General features: G+C 39.7%; 1 protein-coding gene across 2 annotated transcripts in view; it reads left to right on the forward strand.

Annotated features, from left to right (window-relative positions):
• TTC28 (tetratricopeptide repeat domain 28) overlaps positions 1-12203 on the forward strand; it is a 569569-nt gene that overhangs the window by 22615 nt on the left and 534751 nt on the right. For both annotated transcript variants that reach the window (XM_053927916.1, XM_053927917.1), the window contains exon 2: positions 4258-4536. In XM_053927916.1, coding sequence (XP_053783891.1) covers positions 4258-4536 — 279 coding nt within the window. The remainder of the gene's footprint in view (positions 1-4257; positions 4537-12203) is intronic.

A 12203-nucleotide genomic window follows, 5' to 3' on the forward strand; every position in this document is an offset into this window, starting at 1 on the left:
ATCACCAGCTACCATGTGCACTTGCAATGTGGATAGTACATCTGGGAAACTGAATCTTTATTTTTCCTTAAATTTAATTAAGGAAAATAAAAATTTAAATAGCCACATATGGCTGGTGGCTACTGTATTGGATAGTGTGGCTCTAAACAGTTTGGGCCCCATAGTTATCTCTGTGACCTTCTATGCCTTCACTTTCTGTCCTGTGCTTTTATCTACACTGGCTTCTTTGCAGTTCTTCAAACATGCCTGGCCCTTACTGCCTTTATTTTGTTTCCTCTAGATATGTAATTCCATATCTTTTTGTATGGCCAATTTCTTTAGCCTCTGATTTATCACCCCTCGATTGAGAGGATCTCTGTTGGGGTCTGGTCTGATCCCTTGTGGTTTGGTTAGGGGGATTTTTTTCCTCTCTAGAAGCATAGCACTTTACAAGATATAAAGAAATGCTTGAGTCTGCTTTTCACAGATGGAGCCAGTGGGTTTTTTTTTTTTGTGAGCTTGTACTGTTATTTATGATATACAGATTTTATCTACAATGCCTATGAGGGTGCCTAGCATATAGTAGATAATCTTAGTATTTTCTTTGGGTATAGAATTTTAGGTTAGCTGCTATTTCAGTTTCTATCATTTCTGTTGCATTAACTGTTTGTAGCTTCTTTGAAGGTAATGTGTCTTACTTTTCCTTTGTTTGCCTTAACATTTTTCTCTTTGTTTTTGATTTTAGCAGTTTGCCTATGATGTGTGTAGGTGTAGTTTTCTTTGTGGTATCTTGTGGTTGGGTGAAATTCTTAAAGGAATAGGTTCAATGTTCCATGAGTTGATGTCTTCCATCAACTCATAGTTTCAGAGAATTCTTGGTCACAAGGTATTCAAATATTGCTCCTATTCCCTTCTCTTTTCTTCTGGGATTCTAATTATATGTGCGTTTCAAGCAGTTTCTGGTCCAGCTAGGTACTCTACCACAGAGGTCTCTTGATCTCATGACGTGTGGTGGTGTCTCCCCCTCAGGGTCACGATGTGTACAATAAAAGCTCTGAGAAATCTTCCATGAAACAGAAACTTAACCTGGTTCATTTCAGTATCCTGAGGATAATATTTTGGGAAGTGTTACTTTATATTACCATAAATGGAGGGAGTAGAATGCAGACACTTTCTTTTCTTAGTTTGGTTCTTTTCCATGTTGGCATTGAACCAAAATTACTACTCTGAGAAGTAGGGAATGCTGTAGTACTAGAATCACGTCTTTTTTACTTTTAGGCTGCATATGAATCTAATGATTTTACTTTTAAAGACTGTTACTGCCTTTTTTATATTGTACCCCTGAATTTTCAAATACAGATATTTTTCCTATTATTTATGGCTAGTACTGTTGGTGGGGGCAAGAATGGCACCAGGTGTTAGACCACTGGTGGGGTCAGACTGGACCTTTGTTCAGCACCCTTGGAACTTGAGTCTGGCTAGAAAAGAATTCAGGGCCAAGACTCAAACTATAAGAGGTTTATTTATAAAGTCGTAGTGGGAGAAGAAGTGAGGTGTAGAAGAAGTGGGTTTAGGAAACACATTATGGAGGCAAAAGAAAGGCCCTTGGAGCTTAGGAGAGAGGAAGGTAAAGGTAATGCATGGGGTGAGGGTTGGGAGGGAGGGTGAGGGTGAGGGGAAAGGCACAGGCAACCTCTGGGGAGGGAGAGCTCCTGCTCCCAGGAGGAAGGGAGGGGAGAGACTGGGTCCTTTCTCCTAAGGGCTCCTAAGGGCAGGCATTTTAGGGCGATGTCTCAGCGGAGGATCTCAATAGCTTTCCAGGTGTGTCCTTTCAGGGTTGAGGTCTCTGCTGATGGGTCAGCGTTAGGGCAGGGGGTCATTTGTCAATCCACCTTGTCTTGATGTCAGTCATGGCATTGCCTGTCTGGTTTTGCTGCTTTTCTGAGTCAGGAGCTGAAATGCAACTGAGACCTAGGTGTTTGATGCAGGTCAGAACCTCATTGTCCTGGAGGCTTAATGCTTAAGGGCTATACTTTGTCTCTGTTGTTGGCTCCCCTTCTAAGTGGGGATCTCACCCACAGGACTAGCAACATGCCTGGGCAGGAAATGTCAGAGGAGAGTCCAAACCCAAGACCAGCAATATGAAAGATCAGGGGGTCTCAACATGTGAGCAGGGATATGCTAACGGAGAAAAGGTTGCCCTGGGGGCAGGGTCCTTGTTTGCCTGTAGCAAACCCGGGAAAACAAGAAGGTCCACCCTGGTGACCTTCCTTGTCTGGCCCATTGTCCTTGATCTGCTCACATCTGTCTGTCTACCGCAGTACTGCCCTTAAGTATTGTCATGATGACTATATTTTCCAAAATGAACTTAGTCTTATGCATTGCCAGTGTCTTATACATTGGTTTGATGATGGGGATAAAATGATTAAAAATTGAGACTGTTCAGGAAAGTCCTGATTGTTTGGTAAATGTTACAAAGTCTATTCACTTGCAAGCAATATGTTTCATGATCATAATAAGAAAACAACAACTAACGAGAATACATTATTGGTTAGCCTCTTCCATATGAGGAAGTTGAGGGATATAACTTGGACTTTGATATTTGAAACTTCTAGGATATTTTAGTGTTTCAAATTGTTCTGGAAATCTGGGACATGCTATTCCTGTAAGCAGAGGAAAATAGTGGTTGTCTATGTGGGAGATTGGCTCTGCCTTTCTTTCTCCTCTCAGTGGAATTTGTTCTTTTTAATGCAAAGACCTCTGTGAGGAGTCTGTTACTTTTGAACAGGTCAGTGTGTTACATATTAGATATACCCTCTTTGGAATTGAGGGGCTGGACTTAGTCTTAAAGGAGGACGTGGGGAAGAAAATTACACTTTTTGTTTTAATTTCAGTGAGAGCAAGCCTGCTTAGACTTGCAAACTATCTCTTTTGATACTGCTCTCTTAAGTTTCTTCCGTTGGGACTCTAATGCAGTTCATAATTTTCATATTTTAAAAATGAATAACATTTCACTGAGTCATTCCTTTTGGTTCTAAGGTCACTGCTATAAAGTCATAGAAAACTTAGTGAGTTGGAAAAATCAACATCAAAATCGGGTCTTAAGTTGCCAAGATATAATTTGTAGCAGATTTTTTTTCTTTTTGGTGATCTCCAAAAACTGGTGTTTGTCTTAGAATTCCATGGTAGTAGCCAAATTACAGTTACAGATTCTCCTGTCTAAAAAAATTCATTGCCTTAACTGGTGTGATTCAGTTGGTTGGGCATTGTCCCTCATAGCAAAAGGTCTCTGGGTTCGATTCCTGGTGGGGGCACATGCCTGGGTTGTGGGTTTGATTTCTGGTTGGGGCATGCATGAGAGGCAACTGATTGATGTTTCTCTCTTGCATCTATGTTTCTCTCCCATACTCTGGTTTCTCTTCAGAACACATAAATCTTTCGCCTTTTTCTATGTTTCTCTCCCTCTCTTTCTCCCTCCTTTCCCATGTCTCTAAAAAGTAAATGAATAAAATCTTTAAAAAAGATTCATTGATACATTAAGATTTACTTTTTAAATTTGTTAAAAAAATTTTTTAATTTACTTTTAGAGAGAGAGGAAAGGATGAAGAAAGAGAGGAAGAGAAACATCAGTTGGTTGCCTGGGGACCTGGCCTGCATCCCAGGCATGTGCCCTGATTGGGAATTGAATCAGCAACCTTTTGGTCTGCAGGCTGGTGCTCACTCCACTGAGCCACAACAGCCAGGGCTATTTTTTAGTTTTAAAACTGACATATACTCATTTCCTAATATTTGGATAAGAGAAATTTTTAAGAAAATAAAACTAATTCATAATCTTATATTTAAAGATACCTTAGCATAGTTCATATTTTGATCTTGGTTTTTTTTTCATTATTTTCTTAAGTGAAACCATCTTAACATAGTTGAGATAGTATTATTTATACAGGTTTATATTTCAGTCTTTCCCTTAGTATAACTTTAAATTGCCAAAGAAAAGCTTGAGTACTTTTTGCATTCATTCTTTCTTTCTCTCAGTAAAAAATATATACATATGTAAATGGAACTATGTAAGTTTGTAACTATACATACACATGCATATATACATTTGCACTCAAGGCACTATTGTTGGCTGCTTTGTGGAAAGTTTATTGTCTTTTAGGGCACAAAAGTTAACTATAATGTAAAGTAGACCATGAAGAATGTCTGTGTTCTCTTAAAGTTCAGACAGGGAACCCCTCTGGATGACCAGAACTTTGTCTCACAAAGTTTCTTTGTTTGTAGATTCCTCTATTTGGTGCTAAGACTATTGGCCAGAGAAGTCCTGACGGTCCAGTGCTGAGCAAAGCTGAATTTGTTGAGAAAGTTCGTCAGAGTAACCAGGCCTGTCACGATGGAGACTTCCACACAGCTCTTGTTCTGTACAGTGAAGCTCTGGCTGTTGACCCTCAGAACTGCGTCTTGTACAGCAATAGATCTGCAGCGTATGTGAAAGTCCAGCAGTATGACAAGGCCCTGGACGATGCAGTCAAAGCTCGACTTCTCAACCCCAAATGGCCTAAGGTAGAAATTTGATTTCCCTCACAGAATCTCTTGTGCTGATTTTTAATTTTGATGTAAAATTTTATTGCCTCAGTGCAGTTGTTAATATTTTAATAGCCTGTACTTTGGCAAAATGTAGAATGGCTTCATTGATTTGGTACACTAGTGAATGGTTTCCTTTTTTATGTTTTGGAAGTGTGCTTTCTATGTCCAGATTTAATTCTTTTCCTGTATGTTTGAGATTTGACCTTTTTTTTTCATTCAGCTCCTTGATAGTATGCATTCTAGTTATTTAATAGGTTTTGGACATTATCTTTATTTTTGCACAGATGTTTTAGATGGAGTGTGATAGTTGTTTTTCTTTCCTTTGATTTAATTACTCCCTGTCACTAACTACTTATTTTCAGAATGGTATTTGATCAGTGAAATTTCTTTTTCTAATCATTGTAATTATCTGTATCCCCTTAAATGGTTTAAGGATTGAGTTATCTTTGTTTTATAAATATACTTTATTTTCAGTGTGCCTATTTACTACCCAACTCCCAGTTTATTTTAGAAACAATTTCTTAAGATGCGACTGAAGTGTTTGAGATATTTTTTATTGAATGCAAAACCATTTGATCCCATTCTTGGCTGTTGGGTTAACAAAGGTTAATGGCTCTTTCTTAGAGATTTAAAAAAGATTCTTAATGTCTTAATGATATGTCACAGTCATCTTACTTTCTACTTCAACTCTGGTAGGTATTTTGTGGCCTCACTCAGTGGAATTTCCAGTATTGCTGCTGACTCAAAAATTGTTTATTATTCTGTAATTCCATAAAGGATTTCTTTTTTTAAAAGAAAATTGTTTTTCAAGTACAGTTGTCTCCATTTTCACTCCACCCACCCCCACCTGCCACCCTTGATCCTCCCCCCTTTGACTTTGTCCCTGTATCTTTTATACATGTTCCTTGACAACCATTCCCCTTCTTTCTCCTGTTATCCCCCTCTCCCCTCCCTCTGGTTACTGGCAGTTTGTTCTTTATGTCAATGTCTCTGGTTATATTTTGTTTTAGTAATATCATTATAAATGAAGCAAAATCTGTTTTTAAAAAATGGTTATATGACAACATTTGGGAGCTAGAATGCTGTTTTCAAAGGACAGACCTAGGTTCAATATTTTTTCTTCTATTAATAACATATGGCTTTGGGTAAATCTCTTATTTTATTTATTTCTAATATGTTTTATTGATTATGCTATTCCAGTTCCATTTCCCCCCCTTTATTCCCCTCTGCCTTGCACACCCCTCCCACCCACATTCCCCCCCTTTAGTTCATGTCCATGGGTCATACATATAAATTATTTGGCTTCTATATTTCCTATACCGTTCTTACCCTCCCCCTGTCTATTTTCTACCTACCACTTATGCTACTTATTCTCTGTACCTTTTCCCCTTCTCTCCCCCTCCCACTCCCCTGCTGATAACTCTCCATGTGATCTCCATTTCTGTTCCTGTTCTAGTTGTTTGCTTAGTTTGTTTTTGTTTTTTTAGGTGTGGTTGTTAATAACTGTGAGTTTGTTGTCATTTTACTATTCATATTTTTTATCTTCTTTTTCTTAGATAAGTCCCTTTAACATTTCATATAATAAGGGCTTGGTGATGATGAACTCCTTTAACTTGACCTTATCTGAGAAGCACTTTATCTGCCCTTTCATTCTAAATGATAGCTTTGCTGGATACAGTAATCTTGGATGTAGGTCCTTGCCTTTCATGACTTGGAATACTTCTTTCCAGCCCCTTCTTGCCTGTAAGGTCTCTTTGGAGAAATCAGCTGACAGTCTTATGGGCACTCCTTTGTAGGTAACTGTGTCCTTGTCTCTTGCTGCTTCTAGGATTCTCTCCTTTTGTTTAATCTTGGGTAATGTAATTATGATGTGCCTTGGTGTGTTCCTCCTTGGGTCCAGCTTCTTTGGGACTCTCTGAGCTTCCTGGACTTCCTGGAAGTCTCTTTCCTTTGCCAGACTGGGGAAGTTCTCCTTCATTATTTGTTCAAATAAGTTTTCAATTTTTTGTTCTTCCTCTTCTCCTTCTGGCACCGCTATAATTTGGATGTTGGGACGTTTAAAGATGTCCTGGAGGTTCCTAAGCCACTCCTCATTTTTTTTTGAATTCTCGTTTCTTCATTCTCTTCTGGTTGAATGTTTCTTTCTTCCTTCTGGTGGTCCACACTGTTGATTTGAGTCCTGGTTTCCTTCCCGTCACTGTTGGTTCCCTTTATTTTTCCTTTATTTCACTTAGCATAGCCTTCATTTTTTCATCTAATTTGTGACCACATTCAACCAATTCTGTGAGCATCCTGATTACCAGTGTTTTGAACTGTGCATCTGATAGGTTGGCTATCTCTTTGTTGCTTAGTTGTACTTTTTCTGGAACTTTGATCTGATCTTTCTTTTGGGCCATATTTTTTGTGTTGGTGTGCCAGTTACATAGTAAGGGGTGGAGCCTTAGGTGTTCACCAGAGTGGGGCAACCCACGTGGCTGCATTGTGATGCTGTGAGTGGGGGAAGGGTCCCAGAAGGAACAGTGCCACTTGCTTAGCTCTTGGCCGGCTTTCAGCCACTTCCCTCCATACCCACAAGCAAATTGGGCCCTTCTGGTGCTGATTCCTGGGTGGGTGGACTTGTGTACGTTCTAGGACCCTGTAGGTCTCTCCAATGAACTCTCCTGTGAGGCTGGGAGTTTCTCCCGCTACTGCCTCAACCTCCACAGGTGTTTTCAGTCAGTGGTTTGAGGCTTTATTTCCCAGAGCTGGAACTCTGGGTTGTGTGGTCTGTCACCTGGTCCACCAGCTGCTGCCTCGCCAGCCAGCTGCAGCTTTGCCCACCCACCTCCACAATCTGCCACCTTGCTGGGTCCACCAGCCGCTGCCTTGCCTTGAGTCCTCTCTGCCTGGCTGCCCCTCTCTGCCCCTCCTACCAGTCTGGATGAATGTTTCTTCTTTATCTCCTTGGTTGTCAGTCTTCCATACAGTTTGATTTTTCTGTCAGTTCTGGTTGTTGTTTGTTTTTAAATTTGTTGTTGTCCTTCTTTTGGTTGTGTGAGGAGGCACAGTGTATCCACCTATGCCTCCATCTTGTCCGGAAGTTCCTATTTCATTTATTTCAATTCAGTAAATATGTATTAGGTATTTATTATAGATAAGCTTAGTTCTGCTACTATCTGCTCTGGTAACAGTATTTAATTGATTTTTTAAAAATTATGCATACTACCCTGGCTGATGTGGCTCGGTGGACTGCGTGCTGGCCTGTGAATGAAAGGGTCGCTGGTTTGATTTCCGGTCAGGGCACATGCCTGGGTTGCAGGCCAGGTCCCCAGTAGGGGGCATGTGACAGGCAACCACACACTGATGTTTCTCTCCCTCTCTTTCTCCTTTCCCTTCTCTCTAGAAATAAATAAATAAAATCTTAAAAAAATTATGCATACTGCCTTGGCTGGTATGGCTCAGTGGATTGATCACCAGCCTGTGAACCAAAAGGTCACCAGTTTGATTCCCAGTCATGGCACATGTCTGGGTTGAACATGTGAGAGGCAACCAATCATTGTATCTCTCACACATTGATGTTTCTCTCCCTCTCTTACTCTCTTCCTTCCCCTCTCTCTAAAATGTAAATAAATAAAATCTTTAAAAAATTATGTATACTGACTTAAAGAATTGTTTTAGTGTTCTACCTCTTCTTAATCATTTGGGAAAAAAAGGAATGTATTGGTGATCTGTATTTGTATCTGCTAGCTTTTGTTCTGTAATAAATCATTGCAAAATTTGGTTGCTTAAAATAAGCACTTACTTAGCTTAAGATTCCCTGTGTCAGTTGTGTGGCACTTCTGGTCTGGGTTGATCCAGCTGATTTCTGCTGGACTTGCTCATGTGTTTGAGGTCAACTAGAGGTTGGACTGGTGGTGGAATAATCTAAAACAGTCTCATAACATTTCTGACACTTGGTATGGTGTTGGCTAGGGGAATAGCAGCAACTGGGCCACATGTCTTTTATCATTTGGCAAGATTTCCTGGGCTTTTTTTTTTTTAACTTTTAAAGATGTTATTTATTTATTTTTAGAGAGGGGAAGGGAGGGAGAAACATCGATGTGTGGTTCTCTCTCACACGCCCCCTAATGGGGACCTGGCCCACAACCCAGGCATATGTTCTGACTGTGGATTGAACCGGCAACCCTTTGGTTCTCAGGCCAGCACATAATCCACTGAGCCATACCAGCCAGGGCTTTCCTGGGCTTCTTCATGGGATAGTTGCAGGAGGATTCCAAGAACAGCTAGAGATTGGGGACCCCAATGCCCAACCATTTTTTTTTACGTCTGTACCACATTTGCCATTGTCTCATTTGCCAGAACATATTATAAGGCCAAGCTCAGAACCACTATAGGAGGGGACTACCCAAGGACATATAGAAGGGAAGAACTTATGGCCATCCTTGTAATTTACCTCAGTATTCTTTGTCAGGTCATATTAACAGTATGGTACATATTCATGTACCATCAGTTTTAGGAGATATCCCTTTTTAATTGTATCTATTTTATTTTGACTTTTTACCCTTTATACTTCTGTTCTGGAATTTTCTTGAATCACATCTTTTCAGACCAGTCAGTTGTGAAGTAGTTACTCTCATTGTAGTGTTAATTATGAGTTACATAAATAGTTATATTCTTCAAGGGTTCCTACCGTAGGAAGAGAAACCTAAAGAAATAGTAGATTTTCATATGGTATAACACCATGGAAGGGAAAATTTTACAAGGGATTTTCTCATTAATTTTAAAGCACACAATAAATACCTCTCTTTCTTCATGGATTTAAAACTCTTCCCATTCATTGATTGTTCCTGATGACAGAATTCTGTCATTGGGTATAATACTTGATGGCAGAATATTATACCTTATTTTTCAGGTATTATACCTAATGACAGAATTATATGTAAGAAAGAAAATGTTAAAAAATATCTTGGCAACGTGTTTCATTTTGATGTACCTATATTATAATAGTAACCAGATATAATAGTTCCTATTGAATGCTTATTTCCTGAAAGATTGTCTGAATCCTTTTATTTGTGATATCAATTTTATGTACACAGTAATCTTATGGAGTAGATATATTCCAACTTTACAATAGAAAATATTTTTTTAGAGAATTTATTTATTTTTTAGAGAGAGGGAGAGAGAAGGAGAGAAACAGATGTGAGAGAGAAACATTGATTGGTTGCGTCCTACATGCCCCAACCCAGGCATATGCCTTGAGTGGGAATTAAACCAGCAACCTTTCACTTTGCAGGATGGTGCCCAACCAACTGAGCCACACAAGTTAGGGGACAATAGAGAATATTTATACTTAGTGAGAGATTGTTCAGGACATCTAGCTAGTAACTGGGAGAGTTGGACTTTTTTAAAAAAAAATCCTCACTTGAGGATGTGCTGACTGATTTTAGAGACAGGGAAAGGGAGTGAGAAGGAGAGAGAAAGAGAAACATCAATTTATTGTTCTGCTTATTTATGCATTCATTGGTTGATTCTTGTATGTACCCTGACTGGGGATCAAACCTGCAACCTTGGCATATAAGGATGATGTTCTGACCAGCTGAGCTACCTGGCCAGGGCTCTGGGGCTTTTTAAGCCACTGTAAGCAGGTAATATTTTATTCAAAGACTGATGGGATATCATTGGAAGATTTTAACTGGAGGAATGACATGTTTAATGTATGGTCAGTCTAGTTAAAGGTTACGAATATGTTTAATTTCCACATATTTATGACTTTCCAAATTTCCTTGTGTTATTGATTTCAAATTATATTCCACTGTGTTTGGAGAACATACTTGATACCATGTCAGTCCTTTTAAATTTATTGAGGCTTGCTTTATGGTTTAACACATTATCTTGTCCTTAAGAATGTTCCATGTGCACTTGAGAAAATTGTGTATTCTATCCCCATTGTTGGATGGGGTATTCTGTAGATGTCCAGTATGTCTAGTTTGTAGTGTTGTTCAAGTCTTCTATTTTCTTTTTTTTTTATTTTAAAAGTATTTTTTTAAAGATTTTATTTGTTTATTTTAGAGAGGGGAGGGGAGGGAGAAGGAGGAAAACATCAGTGTGTGGTTGCCTCTCATGCGTCCCCTAATGGGGACCTGGCCTGCAACCCAGGCATGTGCTCTGACTGGGAATCGAACCAGTGACCCCTTGCTTCATAGGCTGGCACTCAATCCACTGACCCACACCAGCCAGGACCAAATAACATCTTTCTTTTTTTTTTTTTTTTTTTTTTTTTTTTACAAATTATATCTTTTTACATTATAAACCCATCAGCATAGTCTTATAATTATTGCCTTATGCCATTTTATTTTAAATCAAATAGTTTCTATCTCTTTATTGATATTCTGTATTTGGTGAGACATTGTGTATACACTCTGTTTTAAATCCTTTAGATAGCATTTTGTTTAGTACTTTGAATATGTTTATAATAGCTAATTTAAAGTCTTTGCTTATCTCATGTCAATGTTTTTCTCCTTTTTCCTTTCTCCTTCTCTCCCTTCCTCTTTCTCAAAAAGGTCAATGGAAACATGTCCTTGGGTGAGGATTAAAAAATAATAATAAAAAAAAATAAAGTCATTGTTTAGACCACGTGGCTCAGCACTTTAATGGACTTCTGGAGATTTCCCATTCACAATAAAATGTAATAAACACCAGGCTGATAATCAGATTATAGAGCATTGTTACAGATGCCTCCACTTTGCGTTTGCTGTGTGGACAAAGGATCTGCAGCTCTGCCGCAGCCTCTAGTCACACAGATGGTGAATGTGTGCCATATACATCAACATTTCTCTTTCCCGTACCTTGGCAATATCCTTGTGGATGAGTATGGCACGGAAGAGGGCTGTCAGCAGGAAGTACTAGACAGGCTCCACGCACTATGTATCCCCACCTTTCAGCTGCTAGAATAGCAGGATGGGTCCAGAATCACCCTGACATCACGGATGACCTGTTCAGTCTAGCCACCAGGTTTATTCAGTGCAGCCCTGTCACCTTACTGAAGAGCCAGGTGGTCATCCCTATCTTACAGTGAGCCCCTGCCTGTACTATTGTGGACCACCAGGATGCCAACTTCAGTGTCATGAGGTTCCTACGAGACCTTATCCATACAAGGGTAGCCAGAAATTGTGAAGAGTTATGACTCTTGAATTATGGAAAGACCTGATTGCACAGGTGATGAAGCAGCTTGGACAGCAACTTGTAAGCCAGCTGCTCCACACATGCTCTTTTTGTCTTCCCGCGTACCCTACCAGATTTGTCCAAAGTGCTCTGGGAGATCATGCAGGTTGACAGAGCAACTGCTTCTTGATGGTTAGAGAATTCCTTGAAAGGTTTGCCAAAGGAGTCAGCTGTGGGAGCCATCAGTGACACAAACTACTGACAGATTTCCATAGACAAGTCTGTAGTGCTGAGGAAGGTAAATGAGTTTGCTGGGCCTTGCGAGGCTCACCAGGTAGGTTGTTTCGATAGCTCACATTCCTGCACTGTGCCTGTCACCCAGGAATGTCTTTTTAAATTAGAAGACGGGAAGAAACAACAAAAAAACCAGACTGTGTCTCACAGTCAGAGACCTTCATTTTGGCAGAGGCGCCTTCACGGCCACCAGGGCATCCCACCCGACA

The sequence above is a fragment of the Desmodus rotundus genome, chromosome 7, assembly GCF_022682495.2.
Source record: "Desmodus rotundus isolate HL8 chromosome 7, HLdesRot8A.1, whole genome shotgun sequence".
Taxonomy (NCBI): Eukaryota; Metazoa; Chordata; class Mammalia; order Chiroptera; family Phyllostomidae; genus Desmodus; species Desmodus rotundus.